General features: G+C 33.9%; 2 protein-coding genes across 3 annotated transcripts in view; both read left to right on the top strand.

Annotated features, from left to right (window-relative positions):
- Positions 1-3,361: 3,361 nt before the first annotated feature.
- Positions 3,362-4,018, top strand: LOC145671723 (uncharacterized). The gene has a single exon (XM_081740925.1). It carries the CDS (start codon positions 3,362-3,364, stop codon positions 4,016-4,018), a length of 657 nt encoding a protein of 218 aa, XP_081597051.1.
- A 5,002-nt stretch (positions 4,019-9,020) lies between these two features.
- The window catches only part of LOC145671365 (uncharacterized), a 30,553-nt gene continuing 18,649 nt past the window's right edge, over positions 9,021-20,924 (top strand). The window contains exons 1-2 of one of the 2 annotated variants that reach the window (XM_081740430.1): positions 9,655-9,787; positions 11,351-11,515. In XM_081740430.1, coding sequence (XP_081596556.1) covers positions 11,466-11,515 — 50 coding nt within the window. In that variant the 5' untranslated portion in view covers positions 9,655-9,787; positions 11,351-11,465. Of the gene's footprint in view, positions 9,788-11,350; positions 11,516-20,924 lie in introns of both variants that reach the window. The other variant, XM_081740429.1, reaches the window with a different exon arrangement.

The following is a 20,924-nucleotide window of genomic DNA, read 5'->3' as shown; positions in this document are numbered from 1 at the left end:
AAACCATCTTCTTGCTATGATCCATGATGTTTATTGTTTAAACAAAATACTGGATAACACACTTCCTACAATAGGTGCAAGTAATGCAGGTAAGAATCCTCCTTGTTGTACGGCTAAATGTTTCTTCTTTTTATCCAATGATTTTGTATTGTCTACGAGATAGCGGAGCGTGTTCTTGTAACGTTTTAATCTTGACTTCTGCGCACTTGTCAGTGGAACATTGCCTTTTAAGACATTATAACAACATTCACAAATACTATGAATTAATGACGCGTCTGCATTGGCAATAATAGCTTTACGCAATCTTTGTTTAGCTTTGTGCAGAGCACGTAGCAGATCAGCGTGTTTCACTGTAGGAGACATCGTGACAGACTGTCATTCTTTTCACATGCACAATAATTTAAACATGTTTTGTTGGTACGTAAACATAATGATGCAAATCGTCGGGAAAAATATTTGTACGAAATCGCATTTCATCGGGTGTATCTTGTTTAAGATCCATCAGTAAATAGCCATGTGGATTTCTTGTTGCGTCTGCATAACTTTCTTGTAGAAACAGTGGATGATCAGGCATGATTTGATAATTCATATGCTTGATTTGTGACTTGTCACGTGGATTTTTAAACAACACCAAATACGAACAATTTTAACTCATATTTCTATTTGTTTTAATTTGATGAAATACATTTTGTGTTATAAAATCACACTAATATTTCGATGATGCGATCCTTTCGTGAACATACCAACAATATCACTATTCACTTCTCGCATATGGTCATCAATAATAATCAAATGTCCATCTTGAGGCTGAAAATCTTTCATTCGTGGAAGTCCTTCGTGAAATTCTACTGGAACTGGCATTGTTGCATACACGTATCGCCATTCTGCATAATACCAGTATATCTTACGAAATTTCAAATTGATCATGGTTGGGAGATGTGACAGTAATCGCTTCACAAAATACGTTTTTCCACACCCACTAGGTCCTGCGAGAATACAGGTAAACGGATGTTTCCACTGTGCATCCATGATGAACACTAACACCTTGTTTCAAAAATGATGCGTATTTAAAGCGAGTTCAAAATTTTTTTGCTTTAGTTTGTAAATTCTTGCACTCACTTGTAAATGTCGGCGAGAAACGGAAAACCGTTCATCTGTTTATCGAATAGTTGAAAACCGTTTATTTGTTAATCGAATAGTAGAAAACTGTTTATTTGTTAATCGAATAGTTAAAACCCGGATAAAATTTAACGGTTAACCGTGAAAGCTGATCACTGTTTGATTTAAATTCTAATTGAAAATTTTTCGTTTGAAATTTCTTTTGAAATTTTTATTTCAAAAATTTTGTTTGAAAATTTTTTGCTTCAAAATTTTTGTTTCAAATTTTTAGTTTGAAAATTTTTATCGTTTCAAAAATATTGCTTTAAACTTTTTTGTTTTGAAAATTCTTTAGTTTTAAATTTTTTTCGTTTCAAAATTTTTGTTTGAAAATTTTTCTTCTCAAAATTTTTGTTTGAAAATTTTTAGTTTGAAATTTTTTGTTTGAAAATTTTTCAAAATTTTTCGTTTCAAATTTTTCTTTTGAAAATTTTTTAGTTTCAAGATTTTCGTTTAAAAGTTTTTCGTTTCAATTTTTGTTTTTGAAAACTGTGGTTTGATTTTTTTTAGTTTGAAAGTTGAAAAAAAAGTTAAATGCCACGAATCTTTCCTTTCAAAGTTTCCACCTAATTCCTAGAGAACATTGACCAGGGACCTCGTCGCGCATCAAAACCAAATCATGGATGACGTGCCCGTACTACACCCGAAGGGTCCTACCAAATTGAAAGGGGATACCTGTCCATACCCTATAACCTTATCAAAGAGGATAAATTGAGTCAATAACCGAACACGTGGTTGTACTAAAAAATTTGGCAATAGGACCACCGAAACATATTGAGGTACTGTCCTATGCTTAAATTGGACAATTTCCAAAAATTGAAGGGGTGTACCTCTTGCCAAATTTTGAGAAGGGTGCAACAATATACCCATGTCTTATGATAGGAAATAGACCCCTGTAATCATATAGGTAATAGATCTCATCAAAGGGGATAAAATGGACCAAAAAACCAAACACGTGGTACAACGTATTGCTTACGTTTATATTTCGGCAATTTTTGTACCCCTAAAAGGGAACGAGATGGTCCACCCAAATTTATAGTGATATATATTAGGGTCCAATACTATGATACCAAATGTTTAAATTTGGCAATTTCTACAATTTAAGGAGTGGGCCAAGGTGCTCTTCCCAAAAATGTTAATGGGTGCATCAATATACCCATGTCTTACGAAAGGGAATGGACACCTATACTTGACCATATAACCATATAAGGTAATAGAACCTCATCAAAGGGGGATAAATTTGGCCAAAAACCAAACACGTGGTTGTACTAAAATTTGGCAATTTTGTACCCCTAAAAGGGAACGAGGTGAACCACCCAAATTTATAGTGATCTATATTAGGGTCCTATACTATAATACCAAATGTTTAAATTGGGCAATTTCCAAAATTAAAGGGGTGGGCCAAGGTACTCCTCCCAAAAATTTAAAGAGTGCACAAATGTACCTATGTCTTATGATAGGTAATGGACTCCTATACATGACCATATAACTATATAAGGTAATAGGACCTCATCCAAGCAGATAAATTAGGTCGAAAACCAAACACGTGGTACAACGTATTGCTTACGTTCATATTTTTGGCAATTTTGTACCCCTAAAACGGTATAAGGTGGACCACCCAAATTTATCATAATACATATTAGGATCCAGCACTATAATACCCAATGTTTAGATTGGTCAATTTTCAAAACTTAAGGGGTGGGCCAAGGTACCCCTCCCAAATTTTTGAAGGGGTGCATTAATATACCATTGTCTTATGACAGGGAATGAACCCCTGTATACGCCCATATAACTATATAAGGTAATAACACCTCATCAAAGGGGATAAATTAGGTCAAAACCCCCCAAAATTTTAATTTTTGGCAATTTTTTTACCCATAAAAGGAAACGACATAGACTCCCAATACTGATAGATGTACATACTGTGGTCCTAGGCTACCATACCAAATTTTTAGATTTGGCAATTTCTAAAATTTAATGGGGGTGGTCCATTTACCCTGCCAAAATTTAGAGGGTGGGCCATGGTACCCCTGCCAAAATTTAGAGGAGGTGGTCCTAGGTACCCCTAGGTCATTGACCTTTGACCTATGACATCACAAAGTCGGGGTCAAAGTCCAAAACGCGACCAAGTCATGCAATTACTACTGTATATTAGTAAGTACGTGTCTAGTTGACGTGAACCGTATACGTGTGACCCTTTACGATGAGGCCTCAAGAAATTCTTCGAGTTCAACATGATCTCTCACAAGATGATTCTGAAGAAAGTAATGACAATTTGCAGGATTCGACTGAAGGGGATGGAAACTGGACTGATTCTGAACCTGAAGAGAACATTTTATATTCAAGTGATGGAGAAGACAACGTCGGTAGTGCTGACAGTTTTATTGCTCGAGATGGAACAGTGTGGACAAAATTGGATTTGGGACAAGGTGACGTTGGCCGTACATCTAAGCAGAATATTGTTCGCGAAGTTCCAGGACCGACAAATTTTGCCAAGCGGCAAGTGTCTGAGGGAGAATGTAGCAGTGCTTTTCGTTTACTATTTGACGAATCAATGATAAGGTATATCCTAAAGTGCACCATTTCTGAAGCACATAGACAACTGAAGTCAATAACATGGACTTTAACTCTGTCAGAACTAAAATCTTATTTGGGTCTTATTATTTACCGAGGTGCTACTGGTGCTTTAACTATACCCATTAGGGACTTGTGGAAAACAACAACTGAGCCACCAATATATAGGAAAACAATGAGTAGGGATAGGTTCTGTGAAATAAAACGGTACGTGAAATTGGATGAAAAGGCAACAAGATCTGGAAGACTTCAAACGGACAAATTCGCACTTGCGTCGGAACTGTAGAATTCGTTTATTGAGAACTGCATAAAATGTTACAAACCATATGATAACGTAACCGTTGACGAGCAACTCTATCCTACAAAAGTCAGATGTCGATTTCTGCAATATATGCCAAATAAACTTGATAAATTTGGCATCGAATTCTGGTTACTTGCCGACGTACAATCAAAGTATGTCCTCAATGGCTTTCCATATCTGGGGAAGGATTTGGAACGTCCTGCTGGAACACAGTTAGGTGAATTTGTAGTGTCTAGTTTGATAAATCCTTTTACTAAAAAAGGAATAAATGTGACATGTGATAAGTTCTTCACAACAAGGAAACTAGCTGAATCTCTTAGGGCTAAAGGTACTAGTTTGGTTGGGACAATAAAGCAAAACAGAGGAGAGCTTTCTAAAGGTTGTACATCCCAAAAAAGACAAGAACCTGTATCACTGTGAAGTTTACCGAGATAAGAGTGATAATACATTAACAGTCTACAAATGTAAGAGGAAAAAAAGTGTTTGTGTGTTGAGTTCCATGCATAAGTCAGTGTCAGTTTCCGAGACAACAAAGAAGAAACCCGAAAATATAACATTTTACAATCTTACGAAGTTTGGTGTAGACATTGTGGCTTAAATGGTGAAGAAACACACTGAGATGTGCATGTAGACGGTGGCCAATGTACGTTTTCTGCAACGTTGTTTATTTGGCATGTTTGAATTCCTGGATAATATACAGAGAAGCTACAGGAAAGAAAATAAATAGGCGAAAATATCTCCAACGTTTGGCCGAAGAGTTGATGGTTAATGTAACTAATGACAGTGACAGTATATCTGAAAATGAGGAAGTTCCCTCTACGCGCAACCGAAAACAATGTCAAGTACGATTGTGTAAAATCAATAAAACAGGTGACATGTGCTTCAAATGTAGAAAGTATGTTTGTGGAGAGTGTACTGCAGAGATCCGAAATCGAGTTATCTGCGCCAAGTGTAAGTGACTTTGTAATGATCTGCTCCTAAGAAGATGCTTTGGAAAGATATTATAGCAAATGTTATTTTACAATAAATGTTTAACATCTAGGAGTTGAGAGTAACTTTTTGGTAATTTTTATTATTTTAAAAATATTGATATGGTTTTTATTTTATTCATAAATATTTGTTATTCATATTACATATTGATGTGCTTAGTGTTTATACATAAAAACAATAAAATAAATAATATGCTTTTTAGGCTTACTTGTAGATATGTCTCATTGAGAATGACAATAAAACAGTCATCCTGTGCCACCATTATTTTCTATTTTAGTCAGAAACAGAAAGCAGTCAATTTGACTGTTTCGTGCTTCTGAGGTGTTAAAAATTTCCGTGCTTCTAGTGTTAAGGTACCCGACACTGGGAGATAGACATGATTTCTGGAAGTCTGAAGTCCTGTCATCTCTGATACCGGGTACGTTAAACTATACTAATAAAGCGAATCTAGGAAGTGCGATTTCCTTTAGAGAAGTAATACCACTTATAAATAGAAAATTTACTTGTTAATTTCTGTAGCAGTTATTTTTCTTATACTTTTATTTTATTTCATTAATATTTTGTATATTGTTATTTTATAATTTAATATGTTTATGTATTTTTTATGTATTTTCTTTAATATATTGGATAATCCAATATGATAATTTTCTTCTTTAAATAAAATAAAATATCTATGTTTCCAACCCTGCTCAGAAACATTATTCCTGCCAGTGAAGCCATATCTAGCATCTTGGTGCTAGATCTAGCATAATTCACATGCATTTAGCATCTAGCATCTTGACTTTAGCATCTTGGCCAAATCTAGCATAATTTCATTCTTCTTTCTGGAGAAGAGAAAAAGAACGAAAATTTAGATAGTTCAAGGACTGTCAGGAATTATCCTTTTTAGTTGAAGCGATGGTTGAAGCAATAAAACAAGTCAGTATTTCCACTGTTGTATTGTTAAATTCAGAGAAATGTTCAAAATAGGAAAACGTGACTTCTGCAAAGGATGTTTACTTACCTATAGTTTTATTACTGTCAACTGAAACCTGAGTGTGTGGTTATCTGGAATGTTTCTGTCCCTTTTCAATTTATGACTTCAGGGGGAAGGGGGTGTGAACGTCAGAGGACAGCTAGTAATATGTCTCTAAAAGAAGCAGCATGCTTTGTATATATTTCTTAAAAAGTTGCCCATTCATAAAATATAAATTCACCCTTCCTCCCCTATCCTCTTTTCAATATAGAGAACCGACTCCTTCGCTGAAGAAAGAACCCTGAACCTCCCCGAAAATGCTAAAAGCAATAAGAAGTGCAAATATATATATGACAAGTCCGTGGGTGATTCAAATAGTGCAGACAAACGGGATGATGATGATGAAGTCCTGTTTGAAGATAACAGTAGAGTCTACTTGATCCAACGCAGTCCAGCACATGTAAATATCCTTGAAGTGTTCATATTTGTGAATTTGTACGTATGTGTATGTGCTTGCTTCTAAATATTTATATGTACGTGTGTCTTATAATTGTTATATTAATATCCACTGGATTAAGTGGAAATATAAAACAGATTTGATGGCTGCCAAATTCACGTAATCTTAGAAGTCATTATTTTTTTAATATTTAGTAATATTAAATTAGATTATATTTTAGCGTCCTTTTTACAAGTAAAGCTCTATAAGACGTGAACCTACAGCTTAACATGTGATTTGAACCACACGAGCTCTTACCGGGAATCAAAGACGCGTACATTAACCACATAGCAACGGGTTAGCTCAATATTTAGTAATATGTAAATAAAATTGTAAAATTACATTTGCAAAACTTTCACTAAAATTACATTTGCATAATCTTCACAATGTAAAGACTCAGCACGGCGCGTTATATTTTAAAAGACAGAAAGCCCATGTGTTGTGTTTCAGTATCGGGTTGGACTGCGGGATGATAGAAATCCGAATGAGATGTTTCTATTTTGTTCTGTACAGTAGATCCGTTCCTTCATAATCTCCGTGTTTGATAACAATAAGTACGAATAGAAATTTAGGTCACATTCAAATGTATTAAATGTTCGATTAATCTGGGGATGGTTGAGAAATGAAGCGCGCCTGGAGATACGCTATTTCGCTCTGATTTACCCATCAAATTTAAATTTTGTAAAAACATTCTCTGTGAACACTAACCTGAATTTTTTTTAATTCGATCGCTAAAGAAGATTCTTTTCCCTGTTCACCAGGTCTCAGTAATCGTTCAGCATTAAGTTTGCACAAATATTCTCTCAAGCTGTTCATAAGGCAAGTTTTTTGAGAAAGGGGTCCTCCAGGAGCTATTTAGGGGCTAATTCACATAATATGTCATTTACCAATTTATTTCATTATCATTCTTGACAGCGTTATATTAGTTTTGTACATGAATACAGTTAAAACACTTAATTAAAATAATGAAGATAAGTAGGGACGGGTCTTTAAAATTAGTTCAGAAAGATAATTTGAAAATCTGGCATAATTTACGAAAATCTAGCATGATTCAGGCCCGTGTTTGGCATCATCGCGAGTCTCGAGTGTGGCAACCCTGATTCCTGCTCGTAGAAGCAACCAACCAAGTGTTGATGCGTATTCTGTTTCGTGCAGTGATGCCAATTGAAGGGAAATTTCTCTTGGCGCAGGGAAATTTTGAGTACATTTTGGAGAAAAGGGAAAAAGGGAAATTGCTTGTAATCTCTCAATATTGCAGGGAAATTTGAACCTCTCTTCAATCATTTATAGATTGAACATATTTACGTATCTGATTAATCTCATAAAATTCAGTATAAATTCAACATCTTATTTGTTCCAAACATAATCCGTTGCACATATTTCACATAAATTCTCACAAGTTATCTTGCTTTACATTCGTTAATATTTATCAACATTACACATCGATCAACATATTCAGTTAAATTCGAAACATTACAACAATGCTTATTTAAAATCTTTTATCAAAATTAATCTTTCCATTGTTGAATTAAATGCAATGCAATAAGATGAAATATTTCTCAATTAAATTATCACTCCAACTATTGTAAGTTTGGTTTTCCCAATCAGAAGATGTTTTTCCCAAGCAGAAAATTGATTGTGAAGAAGATTAATCGATGTAAGCAGGGGCGTCATTTCAGACTTCGCTTGGGGGGGGGGGGGGGCAAGAGCACTTCCGACATAAGATTCTCACGTTTTGTAGTAGTATATTAGTAGACAATCGATTAAGTATATGTATTCCTCAAACTCTTGGGGGGGGCAATTGTCCCCTCCTGCCCCCCCTAAATGACGCCCCTGGATGTAAGAGAAGTAAATCTGCGTGTCGTGAATGTAAATATGTATATATGGGCGAATACTTGGTCATTAGTGTATGTGTGTTTGTGTAACTTTACAAATTTTCTGGTGACTGTGCGCACAGAATTATTAATTCTTAAGAATTCCGCATCTCTAAACTTTGTATTGTGCTTACGAACATTACTCGTGTACAGCCAAAGACAGTAGCAACTAGAGTTCTCTTTGTAACTGTTCGTATCCGTTTCAGTAAATATGGGAGTGCTGTTCTTAAGTAAGTACACACCAAATATATACTTAATATTTTCTTTGTACCTTAGGTTACATTAATATTAAAATCTATCATGATGTCTAGGATAAAAATTAAATTTACATAATATTTATTTTACATTTTTTATGATTTCTTTAGGTTGTCCGTCCTGACAGAGGTATTTATAGGGTTTTTCCTCAGTCACACCAGGTAAATGTACAGATTGCACCTTTAACATAGGTCCTGGCCTACACCTTTCCCCTCCTCTATCGCGACGCCTTAGATACCTAAACAACAAATCAAGTTTAAATTCTGCGTAAGCTCAAAGGAAGGTTGTCAGGTATCTGCTTGTATGTGGTTATAAAATTGGGTGAGGGGGTGGAAGCGAAAACGATTAAAAATACGTTTACTAAGTACTTAAACGGTTTGGAGGAAGGGAAATTTTGTCCGGAAAAGGGAAATTTTGAAGCTTGTAAAGGGAAAACGGCTCTGAAGGAATTGGCATTACTGGTTTCGTGTCACTGCGTGTTAGTTGGTAAAAACATCTCATCATACACTTATGTATTGTATTCGTAAAAATCCTTTGTTATGTAATATTAATTTCTTTTATTAATTTCTTATACGATTAATAGATTTAATAACTATCCAATTGTCTTTGTTACCTGAAGCATTAAACTGGAGAGAAAGACCTATTGTTTTCAAAAATCAATTATATACAGTACGTTTTTGAAACCTGATCGTTTGTTTGATTGGAAGTATAAAGTTGCTTCTGTGAACGGTCTTGTAAATCACTTCATTAACACTGGCAGCATAAAATATAAGGCAAGTATAAGAACAGGGACAAATTCTTATTAAATTTAAAGTCATAATGGCTGGCCTGGCGTCTGTTAAGTTGGAATTGATGTGCAAAGAAGAAATTGATTATGACTTACCTCAGGAAGATCCACTCGAGGGTAAAGGGTGGACATACGAACTGATGACTGACAACAAGGAATTAATATTATCTACAACGGAAAGAGAGCAAACAATGGAGAAGGATGCAGCTATGTTTTCTTTGGATGCGAAACTAAACGTTGGTATGGTGAAATCAGAATCTGCACTACAAGATCATCCTGCATTTGAAAGTAATATAGAAACGCTAAGAAAAGTAGTGGTTCAAGAGACTTGCGCATCGTACTCCAAGGACTCCCAACAATTAACATCAAAAAGTTCAAATTCAGTTCGGCAAGAAAGGTAATGTTCAATTTTTCATACTAATTGGCTCAGATTGATAATATGGTTCAGAAAGATTATAGATTAAGCAATACTTCATGATAAATTTTTAGGTATCTGAGATGTAAATTAATAATCTTCAATTTGGGAACGGAATAGCACATATAGACCAGCTGTGGCGTATACCAAATAATAACAATAATAATATCGATAATATGCATAAAAATTTTAAGTAGTTCGTATCTTGATGAAATAATGATTACTTTATTTTTGATTACACGTTTCTGGCCAATTTTTGTATATATTTACAATATGGGTGCTCCACGATAGTGTTTTATCTATTAAAGGCATTAGCAAAGAAAAAATCAAGAGAATGAAATTTATCGCAAAATTTTGAAAATTTAAACGTGAAATCTGTTATACTGGAACAAAAACTATGGACGTTTGTGGTTTTACTCAGGATGTAGCTCGAATGGGTATAGTCTAGTGATGGGCAGTGGGAATATTCCCGGTGGGAAGGAATTTAAAAAATGGGAATATTCCCGGGTTTTTTCCCTGGCCTATAAATTCCCGGGAAGGAATTTATTTCTATTTTTATACTTTATCTTACAAGTTATAAGAACCATGTGATTAATTATTTTATTTTAATATATTATGGGAATTTGGAGGTTAAAAAATTTAAAATTATTTGACGGTACTTTATATAACTATTAATATGATTTTTAAATTCCATTTCCATTTGCACTAAAAAGTAGGGTAATTCTTTAGTATTGGAGGCCAAAACTAGCAAAAAGGAGGACGATTTACGGAACAAATAACTTGATAGTGGTGTTCAAGTAGTGTCGTGTATGGGAATGTTACATGCTAAAATATAAAGATGTGTAACTATCTTCTAAATTTTGTGAACATAAATATGTATGCGCAAATGCTGATAAATTGGTGAGGCATGTATCTTCTAGCATTTACCCAATCTAATTGGTTTATAACATTTAAAATTAATGTGTTTATGATATCAGTAATAGAGTGAAATTGAGCAAATCCACTTACATAGAAATTTAAACTGTTACTAAATAATCCTTTCACACATATTTAATTGATAGAACATATTGTAAATAAATATACGTTTATGCGTACCCTCTAAATATAATATAGTGTTAATAAAGTAACATAGTACCGTTCAGAATATATAGATTTTAAAGAATCCTCTGTGGAGAACAGTAATAATATGCTGTGATATGAAAATTAATTCAGCTTTGAAATTATAGTAATAGAATGCAATTTTCTTTCTGATTGTACATAAATTCCCATTTTGGGAATCTTCCCGGGATTATTCCCAGGGAATATTCCCGAAAAATGTCTTGCCGGGACTTTACCCATCACTAGTCTAGCCTCACTTTTCCGGAGGGCTTCGGAAGACATTAACAAAATACAAGATAAAAAAGAATTCTAACCAACAATGGATGTTCAGTAATTGTACAGGTCCATACAAAAATTCATTTCATACTCATTTCTTTTTTAAGGTAGTAGTCGTTCTGTATTTTCAGCAATAGTTCCTAGGGTATGGGCTTCCATTTCTCCATACAGGTTCACTTTAGGTGCTTAGAGCACGTACACGATACAAGGATTATTGTACAAACTATATGTGCTAGATGGCCGGTAAAACAAAAATATTGCTATGTAACTTAGAGAAGGGTGCAGGATGTTGGTCCAACTGGAAGCAAAAGGATACGATAAAGCTGGTCACCGAAGGTAAATATAGGCCTATACGTAAACGAGGATAGCGCAAAACACTGTATATAGCGTAGACTTACGTATCTTACGTGTCGAAAATTTATTTGTACGTTCCTAAATATTTTATAGTTAACTTCCTGAAATGCTTTCTTTGCTTGCATTGCTTTATTGAAAAAAAAAAACTAATTTGTTTGGTCTAAACTTTTTTGTTGTTGTTGTTTTTGTTTAAATCAGGGTTTTTGGTTTAAATAATTTGCTCTAGGTATTTATATCGCATATGGACAGAAATCAGTTTGTTTCGCTTTGGTGTTATTATGCAACAACTGCGTTATGCTGGAACGGGTCACATGAGCTTAAAGCAGAATCCAAGCCTCTTCTCGGACGATTTCAAAGTACTGCAGAGTACAGAAGAACTAATTTAGTCCAAGTTAGTTCACCACGACTTATATTAATCCAAGTTAAAAAATACAACGACTTAATTTGCATATCAGTGATAAAAGTGAATGGAGTCCAATTTGGCTCTGACACATTTATACATAAATAGATACCAAAGATACTTATGATTTCAAGAAATTCCTTTCGAGGGGTTTGTATTCCTCCCCCCAAAAGAAAGGTCGGCATTTCGTTGTACTTTATCAATAGTAAACATTATTAAAACTATACAATATTTAGAATTTTCTTTGATTGCTATTGCATAACAACTATAAGGAATTATTAAAAAATCACAGAAGAAACATTCATTAACTTATATGTAAAAAAGAAATTACTTCTGTCGATTAATCTCTTTGAGTAATGAATGGGGAATTTTCTTCTGATTATACTATACCATAATCAGAACCATATACGGGAGTGAAACGTGATAACCCACAAACGTGTCTTCATGAAGATCTCACAAAGTAGTTATGGGTGAATTCCCGGGACGATATTTTTCAGGAATATTCCTGGGAAGATTTCCAAAAATGGGCATTTTTCGGGAACTTATGTACAATCACAAGGAATATAGCATTCTATTACTATATAATGATTTCAAAGAAAAAAATCGTTTTTATATCACAGTACGTTATTACTGTTGTTCCCAGAGTAATCTTTAAAATGTATATTCTGAAAGATGTTGTGTTATTTTATTAATATTCTATTATATTTAGAGAATGTGCTTAAATCGATATTTATTTACAATATGTCCTATGAAACTAAATGTTTCAACAATGGTATAGGAAGTTCACGTACTTTTAAACCACTAATAAGTTTAAATTTACATGTAAGTGGCTTTTCTACACTTCACTCTACTACTGATATTATAGACATATTAAATTTTGAAACGATATAAACAAGTTTTTCAATATTTACGCAAATATGTATGTTCACAATATTTGCAAGATACTTTGTTATTTTTACAATTTTGCACGTAACATTGCCACACACGACCTTCCTTCCTGTCCATTTCTCGAAATTTCATGCGTTAATTAACATGTAAGAGATGTACGAGTACCTCTTCAGAAATTCAAGTCAGAGAGAGGAGAGAGACCGACGTATATTACTAACGGTGGTTTAGAGTTTATTAATAGTGCTTCCTTTCTATTTCTACATAATTCCACATTACCACATGAAATTTTTTCATGATTTGTAAATTAGTACTTTGCTACTTATGGCTATTGTTTAGTATTGGGGGCCAGCTTTTGCGCCTATTTTTCGCGATATTCTTTTCCGAAGCGGTTATTTTATGATTTAATACCTTAAATTACGTTACCAGCATTAAATTCAGGCAGCATCGCAGAGCGAGCGTTAGCTAGTGAATGCGGGTTAGAGGCCCGCATGGAACGTTGTTTTCTATCTTCGTTACCAATAATTCACTTTCTTTCTTCACATCACTTCCACTTACCTTACCTTTACGGTTTGTACAAATCCCCTACTACCCTTTAAAAAAAAATGCGTTCCATGCTTTCTTGACTACTTGAATACCACTATGAACTCATTTTTCCGTAAATCATTCTACTTTCTGCTAGTTTTGGCCTCCCAAAACTAAACAATTTCCTTACATTTTAGTTCAAATGGAAACTGAACCAAAAAATCATGTTATTAGCTATATAATGTACATCAAAGAATTTAAAATTTTTAACCTCCAAATTCTTATAAACCTAGAAGTGAATCCTAATATATTAAAGTAATTAGTCATATGGTTCTTATAATTTTGAAGATATAGTTAACAAATGGAAATAAATTTCTTCCCGGAAATTTATAGGCCAGGGAAAAAAAGAGAAAGGAATATTCTCATTCTTTTAATTCCTTCCAACCGGGAATGTTCGCAGTGCCAATCACTATCACGAACACTCACTTTTACGAACATTTTTCCTTTTTTGGCATAAACCAGTTTTTTAGCTAATGATGGTACCGAGACCGAAGCAAACTTTTATATACCGAGACGAGACCGAGACGGACTTTTATACACAGAGACGAAACGAATATATTAGGATTTACTTCTATGTTTTCAAGAATTTGAAGGTTAAAAAATTTAATTTTTTTTGACTACATTATATAGCTAATAACGCGATTTTTTTAGGTTCAATTTCCATTTGCACTAAAAAGTAAGGTAATTGTTTAGTATTGGGGGCCCGAAAGTAGCCAAAATTAGGATGATTTACGGAAGAAATCAGTTGATAGTGGTATTCAAGTAGTCAAGAAGGTATCGAAAACATTTTTTTTTTAGGGCAGTAGGGGATTTGTACAAACCGTAAAGGTAAGTGGAAGTGATGTGAGAAAAGAAAGTGAATTGTTGGTAACGAAGATGGAAAACAACGTTCCATGCTGGGCTCTAACACGCCTTCACTCGCTAACGTTCGCTCTGCAATGCTGTCTGAATTTAATGCTGCTAGTGTAATTTAACGCATTAAACCATAAAATAAACGCATCGGAATAGAATATCGCAAAAAAGTAGGTGCAAAAGCTGGCCTCCCAATGCTAAACAATAGTTAAAAGTAGCAAAGTACTAATTTACAAAGGATGAAAAGGAACCCTTTGGTAAATATTGTATCGTTTTAATAATGTTTACTATTGATAAAGTACATCGAAGTGCCGACCTTTCTTTTGGTGGGAGGAATGCAAACCCCTCGAGAGGGATTTCTTGAAATCTTAAGTATCTTTTGTATCTATATATGTATAAATGTGTCAGAGGCAAAGTGGACTCAATTCGCTTTCATCACTGATATGGAAATTAAGTCGTTGTATTTCTTTAGCTTAGACTCATATAAGTCGTAGTGAACTAACTTGGACTAAATTAGTTCTTCTGTACTCTGCAATACTTTGAAATTGTCCATAATGTAACTCTGTATAATGTTTCATGTCTGCTACTGTTTATCTTTTTGTCCTTCTGAAATGACACTTGACAATTATATTCACAAGTATGTAAAGATCAGAAAAAAAGATTCTTGTCAGGCGTTTTTTGTGAGAAGTCGGCAGGCGTATCACATTTTGACCAATTAGTCGCAGTTCCGAGTTCTAGTGGAAGACAATTTCTCTCGGATATAACTTGAGAAGCGGCTTGGATTCCGCCCTAAGCTCATTTGACTCTTTTACAGGGTAGAATGTCACTCTAGTGTTCTTTTCTCTTGTTTTCATTGTGTTTTTCTTTCTCGACATATTCTTGGCTACATGTTTAGCTAAAATCTGAAACTGATTTAATTTTTTATTTTACCATATGATGTTATCTAGAGATGCAAAAAAAAAAAAAAAAACGGTTTTCTTGAATCGATGGTTTCTTGCACATAAAAAGACGGCTTTTTTTTGGGAAAAGTTGAGAATTTTGGAAATTTTGGCTTTTTTCATTTTCATGATTTTCTGTTTAAATAGCTTTCGTATCTTATATTATAAAGGTAAATAAGATTCCATGACCGAAATACCATTTTCTTTTTCTGGAATTCACCATCATGATGGATGGAGCACATGATTTATGAATTAAAGTAAACATAAAGTACGTAGTATTTGAGGGCAATTTTAGAAGCTATTTCACTTTATTTTAACTTCTGAATTATCGACATTTTTTCTTCTCTAGATCATTTCTTTTTAGTCATCCGTGTTTCACTTCTTAGGACATAGTACTCTAGCTTCTAACACATAATTAAATATATGTTTTTCAACATATCTGTCAGAGCGTACTTCCACATTTCCGTTATACTGTGACTGTGCAATGATTTAACAATAATCTTCCCGGACACAACCTTGAATACCATTTGATAGAAATAATCAGTATCGGGTTTAGAAAAATATTTGGGAGGGGTCTTCTGAATAATGTTTGGTTTCCTAAAAAAATTACTAACATTTATTTAAGAGGACCTGAATGCAGGCATAAAAATTATTTTTTTTCGTTTCTATGTTCAGCTATAATCTTTCAGATACAACTTTGAAGACCATTTCATACTGATAATCAGTGGCGGATTTAGAAAAGTATTTTGAGAGGGGGCTTTTCTTATTAATACTCAGTTTTTTCTAAAAATCCCTAATTTTTTATTTGAGAACAGCTTGAAGTTTATGAGTAAAGGCAAAATTAATATTTAATTTGTTTTTGAAATTGCGTAATTTCGGGGTAGAGGCTTCAATCCGAAAAACATCCCCACGTTAACCCTCTTCGCAAATCCATCACTGCTGGTAATTAGTAATAAAGGTTTAAAAACAATTAAAAAGGAAGTCAGCCAGGACTCACAGTACACGCAATATCTCTACATTCACAGATGGAATTAAGAAAAACTTTTGTCAAAATGGCCGAATGCGGGGTTGAATCCCGGACTTCACGATAAAAGCGCGAAAGCTAACCACTCACTTATGTTTGTTGTGCTGTTGTACTTAAATGTATTCTCTCTCTCTTTCTCTATGGCCACAAAAGTTCTCCATTGACTTCTGTCCTCATCCAGTTCAATCTAGTTTCTACTCTGTATTCCTATTTCTGCTAGATCCATCTTAATATTGTCCTCCCATCTGGGCCTAGGATTTCCTAATGGACATTTCCCGATTGGATTTACAGTTAAAACTTTGAAAGCGTTTCTACTTTCTTCCATTCTGGTTTCATGGCCTGCCCACCTGAGCCTCCTAGACTTGATGACTCTAACGATGTTTGGTAAACCGTAGGAATTATGTAGTTCCTTCTTATGAAGTTTCCGCCATTCCCGTTCCTCTTGGGTCTAAATATTCGTCTCAGAATTTTATTCTCAAATAATTTGAGTCTGCATTCTTCCCTGAACGTAAGCGACTATATTTCACAAACATAAAACATAACAGGCATGATTATCATTTTATATATTCGTTGTATTTAGATTTCTCTGTATTTATTCATGTCCCTGCAAGCGTTTAATAAGGCCTCTGCATTTCTTTTGATTGTTCTCCTATCAGGTTTACATCTTCAGCATACACCACAACCTGGTTAGTACCATTCAATTCTAGGTCCTGGTCCTTATTTTGATTATTCTTATAGCGTACTCCGGAACAAGGTTGAATAATAACGGCGAAAACGCATATCCTTATTTCGGGCCAATCTTGACATGGAACCTCGTATTTTTCTACTCGAACTTTACTCTGGGATTCATTTAAACACCTAATGAATCCAGCTTTTTCTGTATTCCAAATTCTGTAAGAATGTTGTACAATGTTTCCCTCCTAACCGAGTTTTACAATGTTTAAACCTTTCTAAAATCAATAAACAGTTAATGAACTGGGTAATATATTCCCATTTCTTTTCGAGTATTTGTCGAATGGTAAATATCTGGGCGATTTCCACTAAATCCACAGTGATAATCTCCAATAATTTCATCTGCGTATGGGGTCAATCTTATTAATAGAATGTTAAGAGAAATGCCTCGATAATTATTACAATCAATTTTGTCGTCTTGTGAATTGGAACAGTGATTGATTACTCTTTTTAAATGTATTCCATTGTATTTTGTAGAAAAGAAGTTCCCTAACGATATGTTGAATTTTCTTGTTAAAAATTCACAAACCTTCAGGATTGGGTAAACAGTGATGGTGGTTATATGTTCTACAGGCTAGGAAACCATACGGGTGGTAACAGATTATTACATATGTGATTAATCAGTGAAAAATTTGTTCGAAATATTCATAGAATGTATATGAAAGTTAAATCAACTCAACAATTTCAAGAATGTGCACAACCACCCGAAGCAAAGCTCTTGATGTGCAGATTTCTCTCATTTTTTCTCTATTTTGCTTCAAAAGGAGGGTGTGTGATATTTTGAAGTAAAAATACTACATACAGTTTTGCTAATTATTTGTGTATCATTTTAAAAACTATTTATTGTATATAAGAGGTTAAAATATTATTACATATATTGGTTAATCCTTTGGAATTCATAATGTAAATATGTTAAGAATTTTAAAAAATCTCTTTGAAATTGATGGTTTATTTTCGAGGTTGCATATTATTTGCATCAACCACCAAATAAATGAGCTTTTTGGTGTAGAAACCGAAACAAAGTATGCTTTTTCAATTTAAAGCAAAATTTTTTAAAAAAGCCCAACATTTCCCAAGCAAAAAGCGAAGCAGAAAAACCGAGTTTTTTCCTCCAAAAAAGCCGGGGTTTTTTCCGAGCCTATGCATCTCTAATGTTATTCCATGCCCCTCGATTATTTTTTTTTCTAATACCAGTTGTGTTCTCATTTTACGCTCATAGGAGGGCGCTCTATCTAGCATTATTACACATTCGCATTTTATGTTTAACTGGCTGATCAACTGTAGTATATAAACTCCTATTACAAAAATATCGTTGCATACCGTTTAAGTGCTCAAAGTGAAAGTTTCAAAACCACATAGTATTATTCCGTTACACTCAATAAACCAGCTGCATCAAACATAAACTGAAGACCTTAGAAGTGAAGGGCAGTAACTGACTTTTGGAGTAAATTTATTTATGCCCAGGAAATGGATTCTCCATAGTGAAATATACAAACTGAAAGGAGAACCACGACGCAACTCATTCATTGGTAGACCCTCGAGTGGACTGCGTTGTGGTTCTTGTAGTTTTCATATTGTGCTGCGGAGAATACTTCTCAGAATATAAATAAACCTTATTAGAAAATTCATGTATAACTTAGATCCCTGGGGGCTTCAATTGAGCTGTTTGATAACAGTGCTCTAAATGCATTTTCGAACTATCAGTAAGGAGAACGAACTATGTGTTTTTTCATGATTTGTGATAAACTAGTACTTTTGGAAACAGTGGTAGATAAACTCTCATGAAAATGTGATGTAAAATTGTGGCAATTACAATTTTTGTGGTAACTGACATTCTGAGTTTTACACGTACCGGTTGACAGCTCGAAAATGCAGTTATGAGAGTTCACTTTGGTTTCAGACAGCTTAACTTCTATTGATACAACGCCACATTATACATACATATATATATATATATATACGGCCTTTAACTTTTATCACTTTGAACTTTTTGCATGACAAGAAACAAGGACATTCTTACCTATCTGAAATCTTTTCATTTGTGCACTATCATGACAGAGTTTGTTAATTATGACACATTTATTTACTTTATTTAGTATATCCCTTTCATACTGCATTAACAGAAGTGATTGAAGATTATCTTGACCGAAATTCGCCCTTAATCTAGATTTAATAATCTTGAGTTTTGAAAATGCACGCTCGTATAAAATTGACAGAACGCCATTTTATAAATTTTACGTTTGAAAATAATTGTTTAATCGAATATTTCTGATTAAACCCTACACATTCGGGATAACAGTGGTACTAACTTCTATAATATCGCTAGAAAACTAAATATCTAAGCATCTAGGAACTTGGGCTTGAAATCCAAATTAAATATTGAATATATTACAATCACAATAATAGAAAAAAATGAAATGAAATCTTGAGTTTTACGTTCCACGGTTCACAAAAATAGAGTATACACTATATTATTTATCTCTGTCGATCCAAACTTCAGAAAAACGATCATGTGACACTTCTTTATATTTGACCCAAAAGCTGTTGCTTGTAGAGAGCGTAAACCGTATCCGTTAGGTTGGTCCAACGCTGATTTCTTCCCGCGTTTGATGTACCTTCCAGTAACATGGTTATTCATATTCGATATTTAATCTTTTAGTATAATAATTAAAAGAACAATGATTTTTAACAATTTCCATGCTTTCTTTGTTTAATTCTCTTTTCGCTTTACTAATTTTAATTGTCCGAGTGTATTATTCCGATTTGTGCGCTTTGCTTAACTTTTATCATGTTATGCATTTTCTTTCGTTGATTGCGTTTAGCTACATTATACAACGAGATACTTTGTATCGGTTGATAATTACCTGTATCTTGGGCAGAAAGTGCTTCTACACAAGCACTATACCTGTTATAATGTTAATTAAAAATAACAAAAGAAGAATGTTTTAATATATGTAAGAAATATACATTATTGTATAGTTGGTTGCTATGTAGTTTGTTTATAGATACTCCGTAACATGTTTTGATTGCAAGTCAGTTTATGTGAATATACGTTAAAAGAGAATCAACGAATAAATTATCTAATTCTTATCATGGACTTGTAATTTCAGTAGAAAAGGTGATAATACTAGTGAATATAATTACGGAAGATATTTTAAGGTGTAAACAATTATTGCCACTAAAGATTTACTTATATTATTAGCCGAACCAGGGTTGACGACTACCTTTGGTGAGTCGTTGTAAAATTTTTGGTTTACCTCACCCGGGATTCTTGTAAATTCATATCCCGAAGTCTAAAGTAAGGGTGAATTTACCTCAGTAAGAAGGTTCATGAATACGAACTCAACTATTCTTAGAAGTGGCAGAGTAATCCCAAAAAAATTATGATTGGTGAGACAGTAGAGAAGGAAACTGTTGACAGTGTTAACAACGGGCAAAATACAGCTCCTATTGCACCTGGAATGTTGACATTAGAAGACAGAATTCTACTAGCATTACAGCGACAAGAACAACGACAGGAACAAAGCCGAAAGGATGATTTGCAAATTATGAAACAAAATTTAGCACAAAATTTAGCCCAGATGTCAGAAGAATTAAAACAAACGGTCCAGCAGAAATCCGAAGAATTAAGTAGACGATTGGAGCACATAGATCAAAAATCAGAAGAGACGAAACAATCTGTTATCCAGGCTGTGAAAGACATCACGTTACAGTTTGATGAAAAGCTAAAAAGATTATCTGAAGATTGCCAGGATAATTACAACCATGTAATCCAAGAAGTCAATTGTGTAAAAAAGGATTTGGAAGTAATAGAATCTTCTGTTCGTCAGCAAAAGATTCAGGTCACAGATAATTCTAACCAAATACGTGCAAATACGCAATTGATATCTACCTTACAAGAGGAAATTAGGACGTTACAGATTAAGGACAACGCATACCACAACAACATGGTTAATGATCGTTTGGAGTTCCCTT

The sequence above is a fragment of the Thermobia domestica genome, chromosome 15 (assembly GCF_964235325.1).
Source record: "Thermobia domestica chromosome 15, izTheDome1.hap1.1, whole genome shotgun sequence".
Lineage (NCBI taxonomy): Eukaryota > Metazoa > Arthropoda > Insecta > Zygentoma > Lepismatidae > Thermobia > Thermobia domestica.
Note: the sequence above shows the minus strand (reverse complement) of the source record. Positions and strands in the feature narration are given on the sequence as shown.

Coding starts and splice junctions, on each gene's coding strand:
- LOC145671723 (XM_081740925.1), top strand. CDS start 3,362: ATGAGGCCTCAAGAAATTCTTCGAGTTCAACATGATCTCTCACAAGAT.